We start from the raw sequence: 12,660 nt of genomic DNA on the forward strand, positions 1-12,660 counted from the left end.
GATAGATAGATAGATAGATAGAAAGATAGATGATAGATATAGATATAGATATATAGATAGATAGATAGATAGATAGATAGATAGATAGATAGATAGATAGATAGATAGATAGATAGATAGAGATAGATATAGATATAGATATAATATATAGATAGAGATAGAGATAGAGATAGATAGATAGATAGATAGATAGATAGATAGATAGATAGATGATAGATATAGATATAGATATATAGATAGATAGATAGATAGATAGATAGATAGATAGATAGATAGATAGATGATATGATATGATATGATATGATATGATATGATATGATATGATATGATATATATCTTGCTTGCATGACTGCAGAGATACTGCAATGGTCATAAAGATGAGGACTGGTACCTTACTTTTTTCAGTGCCATCGTAACTTGAAACAGTCATTAAATGAATGGTCAGAAATTAAAGACTACCTATATCCTGTTCTCACAAGGATCACCCACCTGCACAAGGAAACCCATAATTCTCCCAGCGGTTGGCCTTCAGAAGCATCAAAAAATGAACCCCAGAACTTCCATAAATAAACTACCGCGTTTCCCCAAAAGTAAGACTGGGTCCTATATTATTTTTTTCATCTCCATTTCCAAGCCAAAGAGCCAGCACTGTCCGAAGACGTCTCCGTGGTCATGTGGCCGGCATGACTAAACGCCGAAGGTGCATGGAGCACTGTTACCTTCCCACCAAAGGTGGTTCCTATTTTTCTACTCGCATTTTACATGCTTTTGAACTGCTAGGTTGGCAGAAGCTGGTACAAGTCACCCTGTTATGTCACTCCATATATATATATATATATGGAGTGTATATATATATATATATATATATATATATATATATATATATATATATATATGGAGTGACATAACAGATATATATATATATATATATATATATATATATATATATATATATATATATATATATATATATATATATATATATATATATATATATATATATATATATATATTACCAAGGATGCAATGTAGCCCCTATTTACCATCTCATTTCTAAAAAGTTGACATTTGAAAACTATTTCAATACAACTATTTCAATGATTGAAAACACCAGAGATAAGGTAATATGGAATATGACTTTAACACACCTGTTTCTGGAATACAACCTATTCCCCTTTCAGCTTTCTAAAGAGGTATTTAAAATAAAATGCTAGAATAAATTATTGGTGTTCAGAAACACCTTCCTAAACCCTGGACCGTAATGATCTCCATACAGGAGAACTCCTTATTTTAGGGAACATGGGGTCCCCCCCAAATTGACATGTAGGATTGGTCAAGATTCTTTGGCGTGGGGCTTGAACCTTCACCACTGTCAAACTATTCACTACGTCTGCATTAATATTACTATTCGTCTTCTCATCGTTCCTATCGCCCATCTCCTCCCAACGTATGACTGCAGGACTGCAACTTTATTGCTTGTATCCTTTATATTGATATTGATTGTTTCCTGATTGCTTATTTGTATCCTATGACTATCATTAAGTGTTGTACCTTATGATTCATGATGAATGTATCTTGTCTTTTTATGTACACTGAGAGCGTATGCGCCAAAGACAAATTCCTTCTGTGCCCAATCACACGGCCAATAAAGAATTCTATTCTATTCATATTGATATCGTTTCCTGATCGCTTATTTGCACCCTATGAGTATCATTGTTGTACCTTATGATTCATGATGAATGGATCTTGTCTTTTATGTACACTGAGAGCGTATGCACCAAAGACAAATCCCTTCTGTGCCCAATCACGCTTGGCCAATGAAGAATTCTATTCTCTTCCATTCCATTCCATTCTCAAGGACAAAATGCAACCCGCAACCAGCCCAATGAATGTTACTCACCTGGCCGTTTCCTTCCATTCCAATTCTTGTCCATCCACAAGCAGAAGTTCATCCAGTTCTGTGAAGAGCTGAGGTGGTGCTGGGCTGTCGTCATCTTCCCCCAAGATAAAACGGATGCGCTCAGCGGCCGGAGAGACTGCGGAGGTGAAAATACTGCGGTTAACGGACTGTAGAATAACCAAGGAAGTGCGCCTTCTCGCCTTCTCTCCATATCCGTTGGGTTGCTTCTGCTGGTGGTCTCCCTCATCTGACATGTTCACTTGGAACGCGGGCTGATCCTTCTCTCCCTTTTTTTTGTGCATAAAACTTCCCACCGTCTCTTATTTCTCCCTCCTTACATTTACTTCTCAAAGCTTAAATCTTGGGGTAAAGTTCAAGAGGACAAGAGGCTTCTCTCCCCACTCATTTGAGATGGTTGTTCGTCGCAACAAAGCTATAACAGCTCCTTGTCGAAGGAAAAGCAGAACAGGACTTCTGGGCTCAGCCCCAAATGTGTTCTCTGGTAGATACCCAGAGAACTTTCATATTCCGATCAGCTGAGGTCTTTTCAAGACGTTTTCTTTATAGGCAGAGAACTGGTTCAAGCTGAACTATCTGGGGGGGGCAAAGGAAGTGGCCACCCATTGCCAATTTCCCCTCCCTTTGTGCAAAATGGGAACTTCCATTGGCTTGCGAGGCAGTGCGTTGCCCCTCTAAGACTCATTACCAATGTCAAAGGGAATATTTAACAAAGTAGACTCTTTCCTACTTTTGCACAGAAGGAAGCTGTGTGTTTTGGTCCATTTAGTTATCCGACGCACCAGTAAAAAGAGAAAAAGAAAGAGGAAAAAGAAGGGCACAAGGCAACCAGGGGGGCGTCAAATTGTGTTTGTTATTAAGTTTGCATAAATAAAAGAAATATTAATTGTGACCTTGTGTTCCGAGACAAGTGGAAATTCATTGGCCTCTTTTTAATCTAAAAAAAAAAGAGGAGGGAATAAAACTTGGAGGATAAATCACAAATTGCTCTATATACTCCCTGTATGGTCTCAAACAAGGATACAACTAATAGTAACAGATCTACCCGGTTTCCCTGAAAATAAGACCTCCCTGGATAATAAGCCCAATCAGGCTTTTGAGCGCATGTGCTAAAATAAGCCCTCCTCGAAAATATTGCAACGCAGCAGCAGCCATGAGGTGATCACGCTCGCCACCTCCTGCACCTCAAAAAATAAGACCTCCCCGAAAATAAGGCCAAGTGCTTATTTCAGGGGTCCAAAGAAAATAAGACCCTGTCTTATTTTCAGGGAAACCTGGTATATCATTCAATGTGAAGAATTGGGTAGTCTTTCAACATGAGCTTCATGGCACAGGTGTCATCTGACCCACTTTCTTCTCCCTGGATCTAAAACTCTTAATTAATCCAAGAGATTATAAATGTCTAGAGTTTGATAAAGAGATCTGCTGTTCTTCCAGCAAATTTCATTGTCCATATTTGAAAGGAGGGGAATAGAATTCCATCAGAAAACCCAGAACTCACCTAAAACTATTTTGAAGATCTGATGTAAGATGCATTGCTTTGCTTTCTATATCTCATTACACTGTGTGGATTGGTAAACTTGAGAATAAGAGGTGATCCCTCAGCATGTGGGAAATGAGGAAAAGAGCAATAGGGACAGCAACACTTCTATATTATAATAACATAAATTTATAAATGTAAATTATTAAATATTTACATGCATGAAAAGCAACAGACAATTAGGATCTAGTGGGGTTAGAAACTGTAGTTATTAGAAGAGGAAAAAACTCTATTGCTGTATTAATCATTTTCATTAGTTATTCCATGTATACATTACTACTACTACTACTACTACTACTACTACTACTACTACTACTACTACTACTACTACTACTACTATCTAATACTGCCAGTTAAAGTCTTACCTTGCTGATTAATCAGCTAAAAAGACCATAGACTATGGTTTAAAAAGAATTTGACAGAAAGATCTTGTGAACTCTTCAAGGAATATCTTTAAATAATTGAAAGACTGATACAAACAATATTTTGGGAAGGAAGGAAGGAAGGAAGGAAGAAAGAAAGAAAAAGAAAGAAAGAAAGAAAGGGGGAGGGAGGAAGGGAGGGAGGGAGGGAGGGGGGAAGGAAGGAAGGAAGGAAGGGAGGGAGGGAGGGAGGAAGGAAGGAAGGAAGGAAGGAAGGAAGGAAGGAAGGAAGGAAGGAAGGAAGGAAGGAAGGAAGGAATCTACTCCAGTCAAAGCTACTCAATAAAACTCTTTACAAGCGAGAGAGAAAATAGCTCACCGACTTCAATTTAATTCATTCAACTAGTTGAGAGTTGGCAAATGTTCTACCAACTGATTTGCCCCAACTAATCTATTTGGGAGGGGGGAGGTGTTGAACCTGATTCTTTCCTCATTTCCTAGGTCCCAACCCCAGATACTTTTACTTCAAGAAGTGGTCCAGTGACGTCTCAGAAATTAATTGAATTAATTGAAGCCTTTATGAGAGGGAGCAGCTTCCATAGTAGAGGCAACATCTCCAGTAACTCTGCTCCAAGAAAGAAATCCTTACTTGAACATAAGATTACTAACTTGGAGAAAGCCTGTTAATTCATTGACAAGTCAACGGCTCAGAAAACGTAGCAGATAGGACCCACATCCCACATCCAATTATTTCACAGGTTTTGAGAGGTCCAAAACCTCATTGAAGACAGTTAAAAGAGTCACTGGTTCCATGAAACACTGACCAAGGTGCTGATTTTGACTTCCATTGAATGTTCCACTACACTGAACACCCTCCTAATCTGCCAATACCTGTAAATCATCATCATCCTTGGGAAGGATTGGATGGGTGATTTAAAAAAAAAATACCAAATTCAGTCTCAACATTTGGCTGACTATACAACAAACCACAATAGGTCCTTTGGGAGAGACCTGATATCCCAAAACTTCTGAAGCACCATTTGAACCTTCTAGAGACCTAGACATTGACAAAATCAATTATCAGTCAATTGCAAAAGGCAGCTTTACTTGGAACAGCTATATAACCTGTGATGATACCTTTAATATTATTTTTTTAAACATCTGCCTATCTTAGGTCCTTGGGAAGGACTTGATAGGTGGGTAAAAATACCAAATCCAGTCTAAACATCTGGCTGGGGGTACCACTAACCATAATAATATCATCTTAACTAAATAAAACAAGGTGTCCTAATTTAAGCATCCAGATGCACAGATTTTAATTCTCATTATCTCTCAGCAAACCAAGGAAAAGTAGTTGAGACTCAACACATGCGGTTTACTCATTTAAATATGCCTTGGTAAGGCCACACTTGGAATTCTGCATCCAGTTTTGGTCACCATGATGTAAAAAGGATGTGGAGACTCTAGAAAGAGTGCAGAGAAGAGCCACAAAGAGGATTAGGGGACTGGAGGCTAAAACATATGAGGAACGGTTGCAGGAACTGGGTGTGTCTAGTTTAATGAAAAGAAGGACCAGGGGAGACATGATAGCAGCCTTCCAATATTTCAGGGGCTGCCACAAAGGAGTAAAGCTATACTCCAAAGCACCTGAGGGTAGGACAAGAAGCAATGGGTAGAAACTAATCAAGGAGAGAAGCAACTTAGAACTAAAGAGAAATTTCCTGATAGTTAGAACAATGAATCAGTGGAACAGAAGTTGCCTCCAGAAGTTGTGAATGCCCCAACATTAGAAGTTTTTAAGAAGATGCTGGATAACCCTTTGTCTGAAGTGGTGTATGGTTTCCTGCCTATGCAGGGGGTTGGACTAGAAGACCTCCAAAGTCCCTTCCAACTCTGTTATTCTATTCTATTCTAAATGAATCCACCCATTTCTGCAATTAAAGTAAGGTGAAGTTAAAGGTTCACCTCGTACATATGTGCTAGTCGTTCCCGACTCTAGGCGGCAGTGCTCATCTCTGTTTCATAGCCAAAGAGCCAGCTCTGTGGTCATGTGGCTGGCATGACTAAAAGCCAAAGGCGGATGGAGCGCTGTTACCTTCCCAGAAGCTGGGACAAGTAACAGGAGCTCACTCCATTACGCGGCGCTAGAGATTCAAACCCCGGAACTGCCAACCTTTCTGATCGACAAGCTGAGCCTCTTAGCCATTGAGCCACCGTGTGTCCCTTTCAAAGTAGGGTTGTACAATTGTACAGTCTTTTCTTCTGTTTTCTTTTTGACTGGGCTTTTATTTGGAGTTATGACAAAGTTCCCAATACAGAATTTTTATTTTTATTTTTGGATCACAAGGACTGCTGCCCCTCAGCCTCCACCACACGTTCATTTTAGTACCACTGGAAATTAATGGGGCGTTCATTCGTTATTTTCAAGCTCTCTTTAGTTTAGAACAACATATTTTCATCTTGGCCTCCAGAGGGAACAGGTTGTGCTCAGCAACTATTATGTACAATCCCAGGGTCAAGCTAATTACCCTGAAGTAATGAACTTCAAACTTTTCCCTCCTCCTATTGGACCCCCCATGGGCTGCAGACACATTTCTTTCGCTTAAAAAAGTATATATATATATCCAGGCTTGTACAGCATCTCAATTCATTTGACACGCTTAATAAGCTGCTGAAAAAGGCACCCTTAAGGACTTTTCAAAACAAGTTTTTTTTCTATTTCTCCCTTTCATGGTGCCTCGTTGCTGGGGTGACAAACTTAGGGTGTAAATCCCTAAAGTGCTTTTTCAAGAAGAAACTGGACTTACTTTCTTCTGTCTTGAAGATATTTTTTCTTTGAAGACTGTTCTGACCGAGGCTTCCTAGAGCATGAAGCCAACTCCTTGTCCCGACATAAACCCCTTTTTATTAATTGACTGTGAATTCTGCTCATTCACATCCGGCAAAGCCTCTCAAGGGAGGATTTACAGTCACAGACCTTATCTGGCTTGGAGAACTGCCAGGCCGATCTCAGCAAAACTTGCCAAGGGGTCTCGGGGAGTCACGAACCAATTAAGCGAACTAATTGTCTCCTGCAAACTCCACTCCCCTTTCGCCCCTCTTTTATTCCCTTTGGGAGGGGCCATTCACCGTCCACCTGTGGCCTTACTCCTAAGTCGACCCCTGTTCTTTAGCTGTTCCCTACCTCTGGCAACTCTGTGCATGCGCACATTGGGAAGAGGCTCCAGCTGTTCGTCTGCTTCATTGATGTCCGACTCCTAAGGCAGCTGATAACTGGCATACGGCTCTGTCCCCCTCTCTGCCTCCGACGCAGAGCCCTCATCAGAGCCTTCCCCAGACTCCAGGACTGGCCCAGGTTCCTCCCCAACCTCCTCACTGTCCGAATCTGCTGCCAGCTCTGCACGCCACAACAAAGACATTGAAAACCAAGAAAGTCCAGTTGCCTTTTGAAAAAGTAATCTTTGCGCAATTGTGGCCTGGATGACTGAGAATCTCCCTAGACAGCCAGGATGTAAGCAGAATGGATAACTCGATCCCTGATCTGAAGAACGTTCTAATCTATTAAGCCGAAAGTTTAAGTTATCAAGGTTAGTTTTGCAGTCTTTTAACAACGATTGTAACCCCATAGTTCTGATGATAAATGAGTCTTTACAAAACGGCAGTACAACATTTTTGTGTGTAAAAGGCTGTAGATTTTTTTTAAATTCAGCTGTGATAATCATACACGGCCTTCCATTTCCACACCTCCCAAATCAAAAGCTTTGAAGAGTCAGTCAGTGAGTCATGTGAATCAACTCAAAATGAAATTAATGGCATAGAACTCTCCTCACCACCCACTCGTACAATAATCTCTTCCCCTTTTGTTTAATCAACAAGGAGGTAGGAAATCTGCATAGTAGGGTTCTATAGGAGTCATTTGTAAATGAAAAGTACGCACACCTCAACAGGAAAGATCTACACAGCATCTCTGTAAATCTTGAAGAGATTACCGTATTTTTGGGAGCATAAGACGCACCATGATTTTGAAGAGGTAATTTTTTTAAAAAAGTTTTTTGTACTCTGCAGGCCTCCCAAACCCTCTGCACGCCTGTTTGTTGCAAAAAAAAAAAGAGGGGGGGCATGCAGAGTTTTGGGAGGCTCTTACAGTGCTCGGGGGGGGGGGGGCTAAGGGGGGGGAGAGCAAAAATCTGATGAATTGTTCTCATGGCCAGAAAATTTCTCCTCAGTTCTAGGTTGCTTCTCTCCTTGATTAGTTTCCTTCTGTTGTTTCTTGTCCTGCCTTCAGGGGCTTTGGAGAATATGTAGGAAGTTCTCACCCAGCCCTCTCCCAGAAAAAAAAATGAAATACCCTAGGAAATATGGAAAAGGCAGAGTATTTCTCTGGATGTGAAAAGGAAGAAAAATGTTTTATAAAGAGAGAATAGCTGCCTGCAGCTTCCTGCCCATCCCCACTTTGTCAATGGGCCATTAAAGCCTGAGCTAGTCCACTTTACATAATAAAGAGTTCTCCCCTTCAGCTCCATAGTGATTGGATTAAGGCATGATTAGCCTTTACTCAGCTCTCCACATGGCATCTGAGAACTCAACCAAACCTGGATTCAAAACGCAGCCTAGAGAGTTGTCCCTGCATTGCCCCATGGGAGTCTGACAACCAATCAGAATACAAGCTCAAGATCAAAGGCCAGAGAGGGCATAAAACCAGGGACTCAGCTTCTCTTTTTTCCCTTCTCTTCTCCACCAATATTGAAGCACATGATCACCTTTTCTGTTCAGGAGCTCAAGCCATGTGGTCCTGTCCACCATTAAAACCATCTTTCCAAGCAGCCTCCATATCTCCAGTCTCTTTTTCACCCACTTGGAGCCCAACCCAGAAGGACATTTCCTTCCAACAAATAGATTGACTCCCTCTATCTTGTCAGAGAGCTGAAGAAGCTTCTTGGATGAGAAGTGAAACGTCTTCAAACACACACAAAAAAAACCCCAATAAAGTCGAGTTGCCTCCTGAAAAAAGTACCTTTGGGGTAATGAAGGAGAGAAGCAAGCTAGAACTAAGGAGAAATTTCCTGACAGTGGGAACAATGAATCGGTGGAACAGAAGTTGCCTCCAGAATTTGTGATTGCTCCAACACTGGAGGCCTTTTAAGAAGGGATTGGACAACTATTTGTCTGAAAAGATACAAGTTCTGCTTGAGCAGGGGGTTGGACTAGAAGTCCTCCAAGGTGCCCTCCAACTCTGTTATTCAGTTATGAGTTCTGTTGTGTGTTCCTGTATTTGTGAATAGTCTGTTTGAAGGGATGTTTTTTGTTGTTGTTGTTCTCTCTCTGCCTCTCTAATATGGTGTTTATACCTTCCCCCCCCCCCCCCCATTCTCACCAAATCCTCCAGCGTCTACTCTGAATCTCTTCTCTTCCCCTTTAGCTTGCCTTCCTTGAGTGTTAACATTTGACAGCATCACCTGCTGTTGGGAAACCCTGGTGTTTTACACCTCCCCTTTGTTTTGCAAAATCAACAGTTAATCCCCGGGGGTTGCCTTCATGAACCCCAAGGCAGAAATGGCCTCTTTAAATCTCTCCTACTTAGGGGTCTGTTGTTGTTGTTGTTTTTGGTGGCTCAGCATAGATTTCTTGGCCTGTTTCATTCCATCTTTTATCTCAGTTCTTGTTTTTTTCTTCTTTTTCTCTCCACTGGCTGATTCTTCTTTTTGCTGTTGACATTTTGTTAAGGAGACCTGCAGTAGGTTCCGTGTTTGTCTGTCTTTGTGATCCCTCTCTAATGAGCTCAGAAACACTTCGGTGACAGCTTCCCATGTTCAAAGCAGGAAATGTACCATTGCCTCATCCTGGGGATTTCAGAAGGACGTTAATTACAGAATACAGGATAGCAGAGTTGGAAGGGACCTTGGAGGTCTTCTAGTCCAACCCCCTGCTTAGGCAGGAGACCCTACACCACTTCAGACAAATGGTTGTCCAACATCTTCTTAAAAACTCCCAGTGTTGGAGCAACCACAACTTCTGGAGGCAACTTCTGTTCCACCGATTAATTGTCCTAACTGTCTGGAAATTTCTCCTTAGTTCTAAGTTGCTTTCCTCCTTGATTAGTTTCCACCCATTGTTTCCTGTCCTGCCTTCTGGTGCTTTGGAGAATAGCTTGACTCCCTCTTCTTTGTGGCAGCCCCTCAAATATTGAAACACAGCTATCATATCACCCCTTGTCCTTCTTTCCACTTGACTAGACATACCCAATTCCTGCAACTGTTTCACATTACCATTTCAGACAAATGTCTGTCAAATCTCTTCTTAGAAGCCTCCAGGGTTGGAGTACCCGCAACTTCTGGAGGTACGTTTTCCCACTGATTAAATTGTTCTTACCATCAGGAAAGAAGCAATGGGTGGAAACTAATCAAGGAGAGAAGCAACTTAGAACTGAGGAGAAATTTCCTGACAGTGAGAACAATTAATCAGTGGAACAACTTGCCTCCAGAAGTTGTGAATGCTCCAACACTGGAAGTTTTTAAGAAGATGTTGGACAACCATTTGTCTTAAATGGTGCAGAATTTCCTGCCTGAGCAGGGGGTTGGACTAGAAGACCTCCAAAGACCCTTCCATCTCTGCTGTTCTATTATTCTGACATGCCAATACAACACGGTACAACTTTAAACAGTAACTTTAAAAGCCCCAAACTTACAGTGAACTTGACTTGGTCTTGACGGATTCAGACTTAATTCTACCTGAGTTTTAATACTAGAAAAACAGTCATTTTCAGAAGCTGCTTAGCTAATTATAGCACAACCTAAACAAGTCCCCCCCCCCTTCCTTTAAAGCTCTGGTTAATGAAACATTAGCAATTAAGGTGCTTAGTAATTGTATGGCATTTAACATTTAGAGTAGTATTTTACAACCCACTTACGTGCTAGCTTCCTTATGCTTTGGAGTTAATTGGGGGAGTTAAATACCTTGTTAGTTATTAGGCAACTAGGCAAAAAAAAAAGAACAGCTGTGGGGTATTGGTTTTATGGCAATCTGGATCCAATAAGCAACAAATTGGAATGAGTAGAGTGTAAGAGGGGATCATATGATTAGACAATTAAACGTAAAGGAGGGAGGTCATCAGAGGAAAGTTAACTTGATTACGTTCATGCGTAAACAACAGGGGGGGGAATGCAGATAACCCATTAATGCTTTGAAGTTGGCTACTTGAAGCTTGCACAAGGAGTAAAATCAAGACTAAAAGAAAGGAAGGTTATGACAAACGAAACGGTAATGCAAGGAGGCTAGAAGAACAAAGCAAGGAAAGAGGAATATAAGCTATAAAGTAAATGTGAAGGTTCCCCTTGCACAGGTGTGCTAGTTGTTCCTGACTCTAGGGGGCGGTGCTCATCTCCGTTTCAAAGCCGAAGAGCTTTGTGTCCGGTTTTATAATCATTTGGGTCATGGCCATTAAGTGAACCATTGTGGCTGTTAAGTGAAACACATGGCTGTTAAGCAAATCTGGCTTTTCCGTTGACTTTGCTTGTCAGAAGCTGGCTGAGAGAGTCCCAAATATCCATCGCATAATCATTGGATGCTGCAACTATCATATAGATAGATAGATAGATAGATAGATAGATAGATAGATAGATAGATAGATAGATAGATAGATAGATAGATATGTATTTAGTGTCACAACCCCTGGTATGCCCAAATATGGGAGGAGGCCTACTGCTCCCTTTCTCTGTCTATCCGGCTCGTCACAAGAGACCATCCAGACAGAAAGCCAATTTTTTTTTTTACTGTTGCCTTTGTTACATTTGTGTTGTATTTGTGCTGATAAATAAATAAAGGGAGACTAGTATAGATCTATTTCAAGCTATTTAGCTCTCATCAGCTAGCCATACCCTTACAGCACAGGTTCTAATCCCAGTAAGGGTATGGCTAGCTGATGAGAGCTAAATAGCTTGAAAAAGATTTATACTAGTCTCCCTTTATTTATTTATCAGCACAAATACAACACACACACACACACACACATATATGTTGCTTGCATGACTGCAGAGACACTTCAATGGTCATAAAGATGAGGACTGGTACCTCACTTTTTTCAGTGCCATCGTAACTTGAAACAGTCATTAAATGAATGGTCAGAAATTGAAGACTACCTATAGCCTGTTCTAACAAGGGTCAACCGCCTGCACAAAAAAACCCATAATTCTCCCAGCGGTTGGCCTTCAGAAGCATCAAAATGGATTACTTCTTGATATTCGGAACTCTTTATTTCCTGAAACGCTATCTATTCCCAAGTGTTTTTTTTTTATTTAACAGACCGTTTTCAACCGAAGGGAGGAGCGGAGAACTCCACTCTGCTCATTTCTAGAAACCCAGACAGAATGAGGAATCCATGTTATGATAAACATGGCTAGACTGTGTGGCAGTTGAAACATAACTCAGGCCGGGGGGAAAAAGCTATTGTAGGGAGTTAGCATTCACCCCTCTCCAAGAAAAATGAAATATTTTAGGAAATATTAAAAAGGCCAAAATATGATATTTCCCTGGATGAGAAAAGGAGAAACATGTTTTAAAGCAGTTCCCTGCAGCTTCCTCCCCACCCCCACCTTTGCCAATGGGTCATTAAGACCTGAGCCAGTCTATTCTACATAACAAAGATCTACCTCGTTCAGGCAGAGCCATGATAGGAATCCCAAAGCCCTTTCATTACATCATCACCCAGCAAAGGCTCAACCAAGCTTGGGACTCAAAAGACAGACAGCCTACAAAGTTAGCTAAGACCCCCCGCCGCCCCCTGGGAGTCTGACCATCAATCAAGAGTGCATTTCTTGCACAGGGACGGGAAACTCTGGGGTAGG

At 41.1% G+C, this 12,660-nt stretch overlaps 1 protein-coding gene across 1 annotated transcript in view; it reads right to left on the minus strand.

The window, feature by feature from the left end:
• SLC4A4 (solute carrier family 4 member 4) overlaps positions 1-12,660 on the minus strand; it is a gene marked incomplete in the record, with an annotated part of 161,559 nt that overhangs the window by 80,421 nt on the left and 68,478 nt on the right. Inside the window, 1 exon segment of the mRNA XM_087723961.1 lies at positions 1,901-2,036. Coding sequence (XP_087580087.1) covers positions 1,901-2,036 — 136 coding nt within the window.

This window comes from Thamnophis sirtalis, unplaced genomic scaffold (genome assembly GCF_051295495.1).
Source record: "Thamnophis sirtalis isolate CommonGarterSnake01/CBP01778 unplaced genomic scaffold, rThaSir2_p1.2 scaffold_10, whole genome shotgun sequence".
Classification (NCBI taxonomy): domain Eukaryota; kingdom Metazoa; phylum Chordata; class Lepidosauria; order Squamata; family Natricidae; genus Thamnophis; species Thamnophis sirtalis.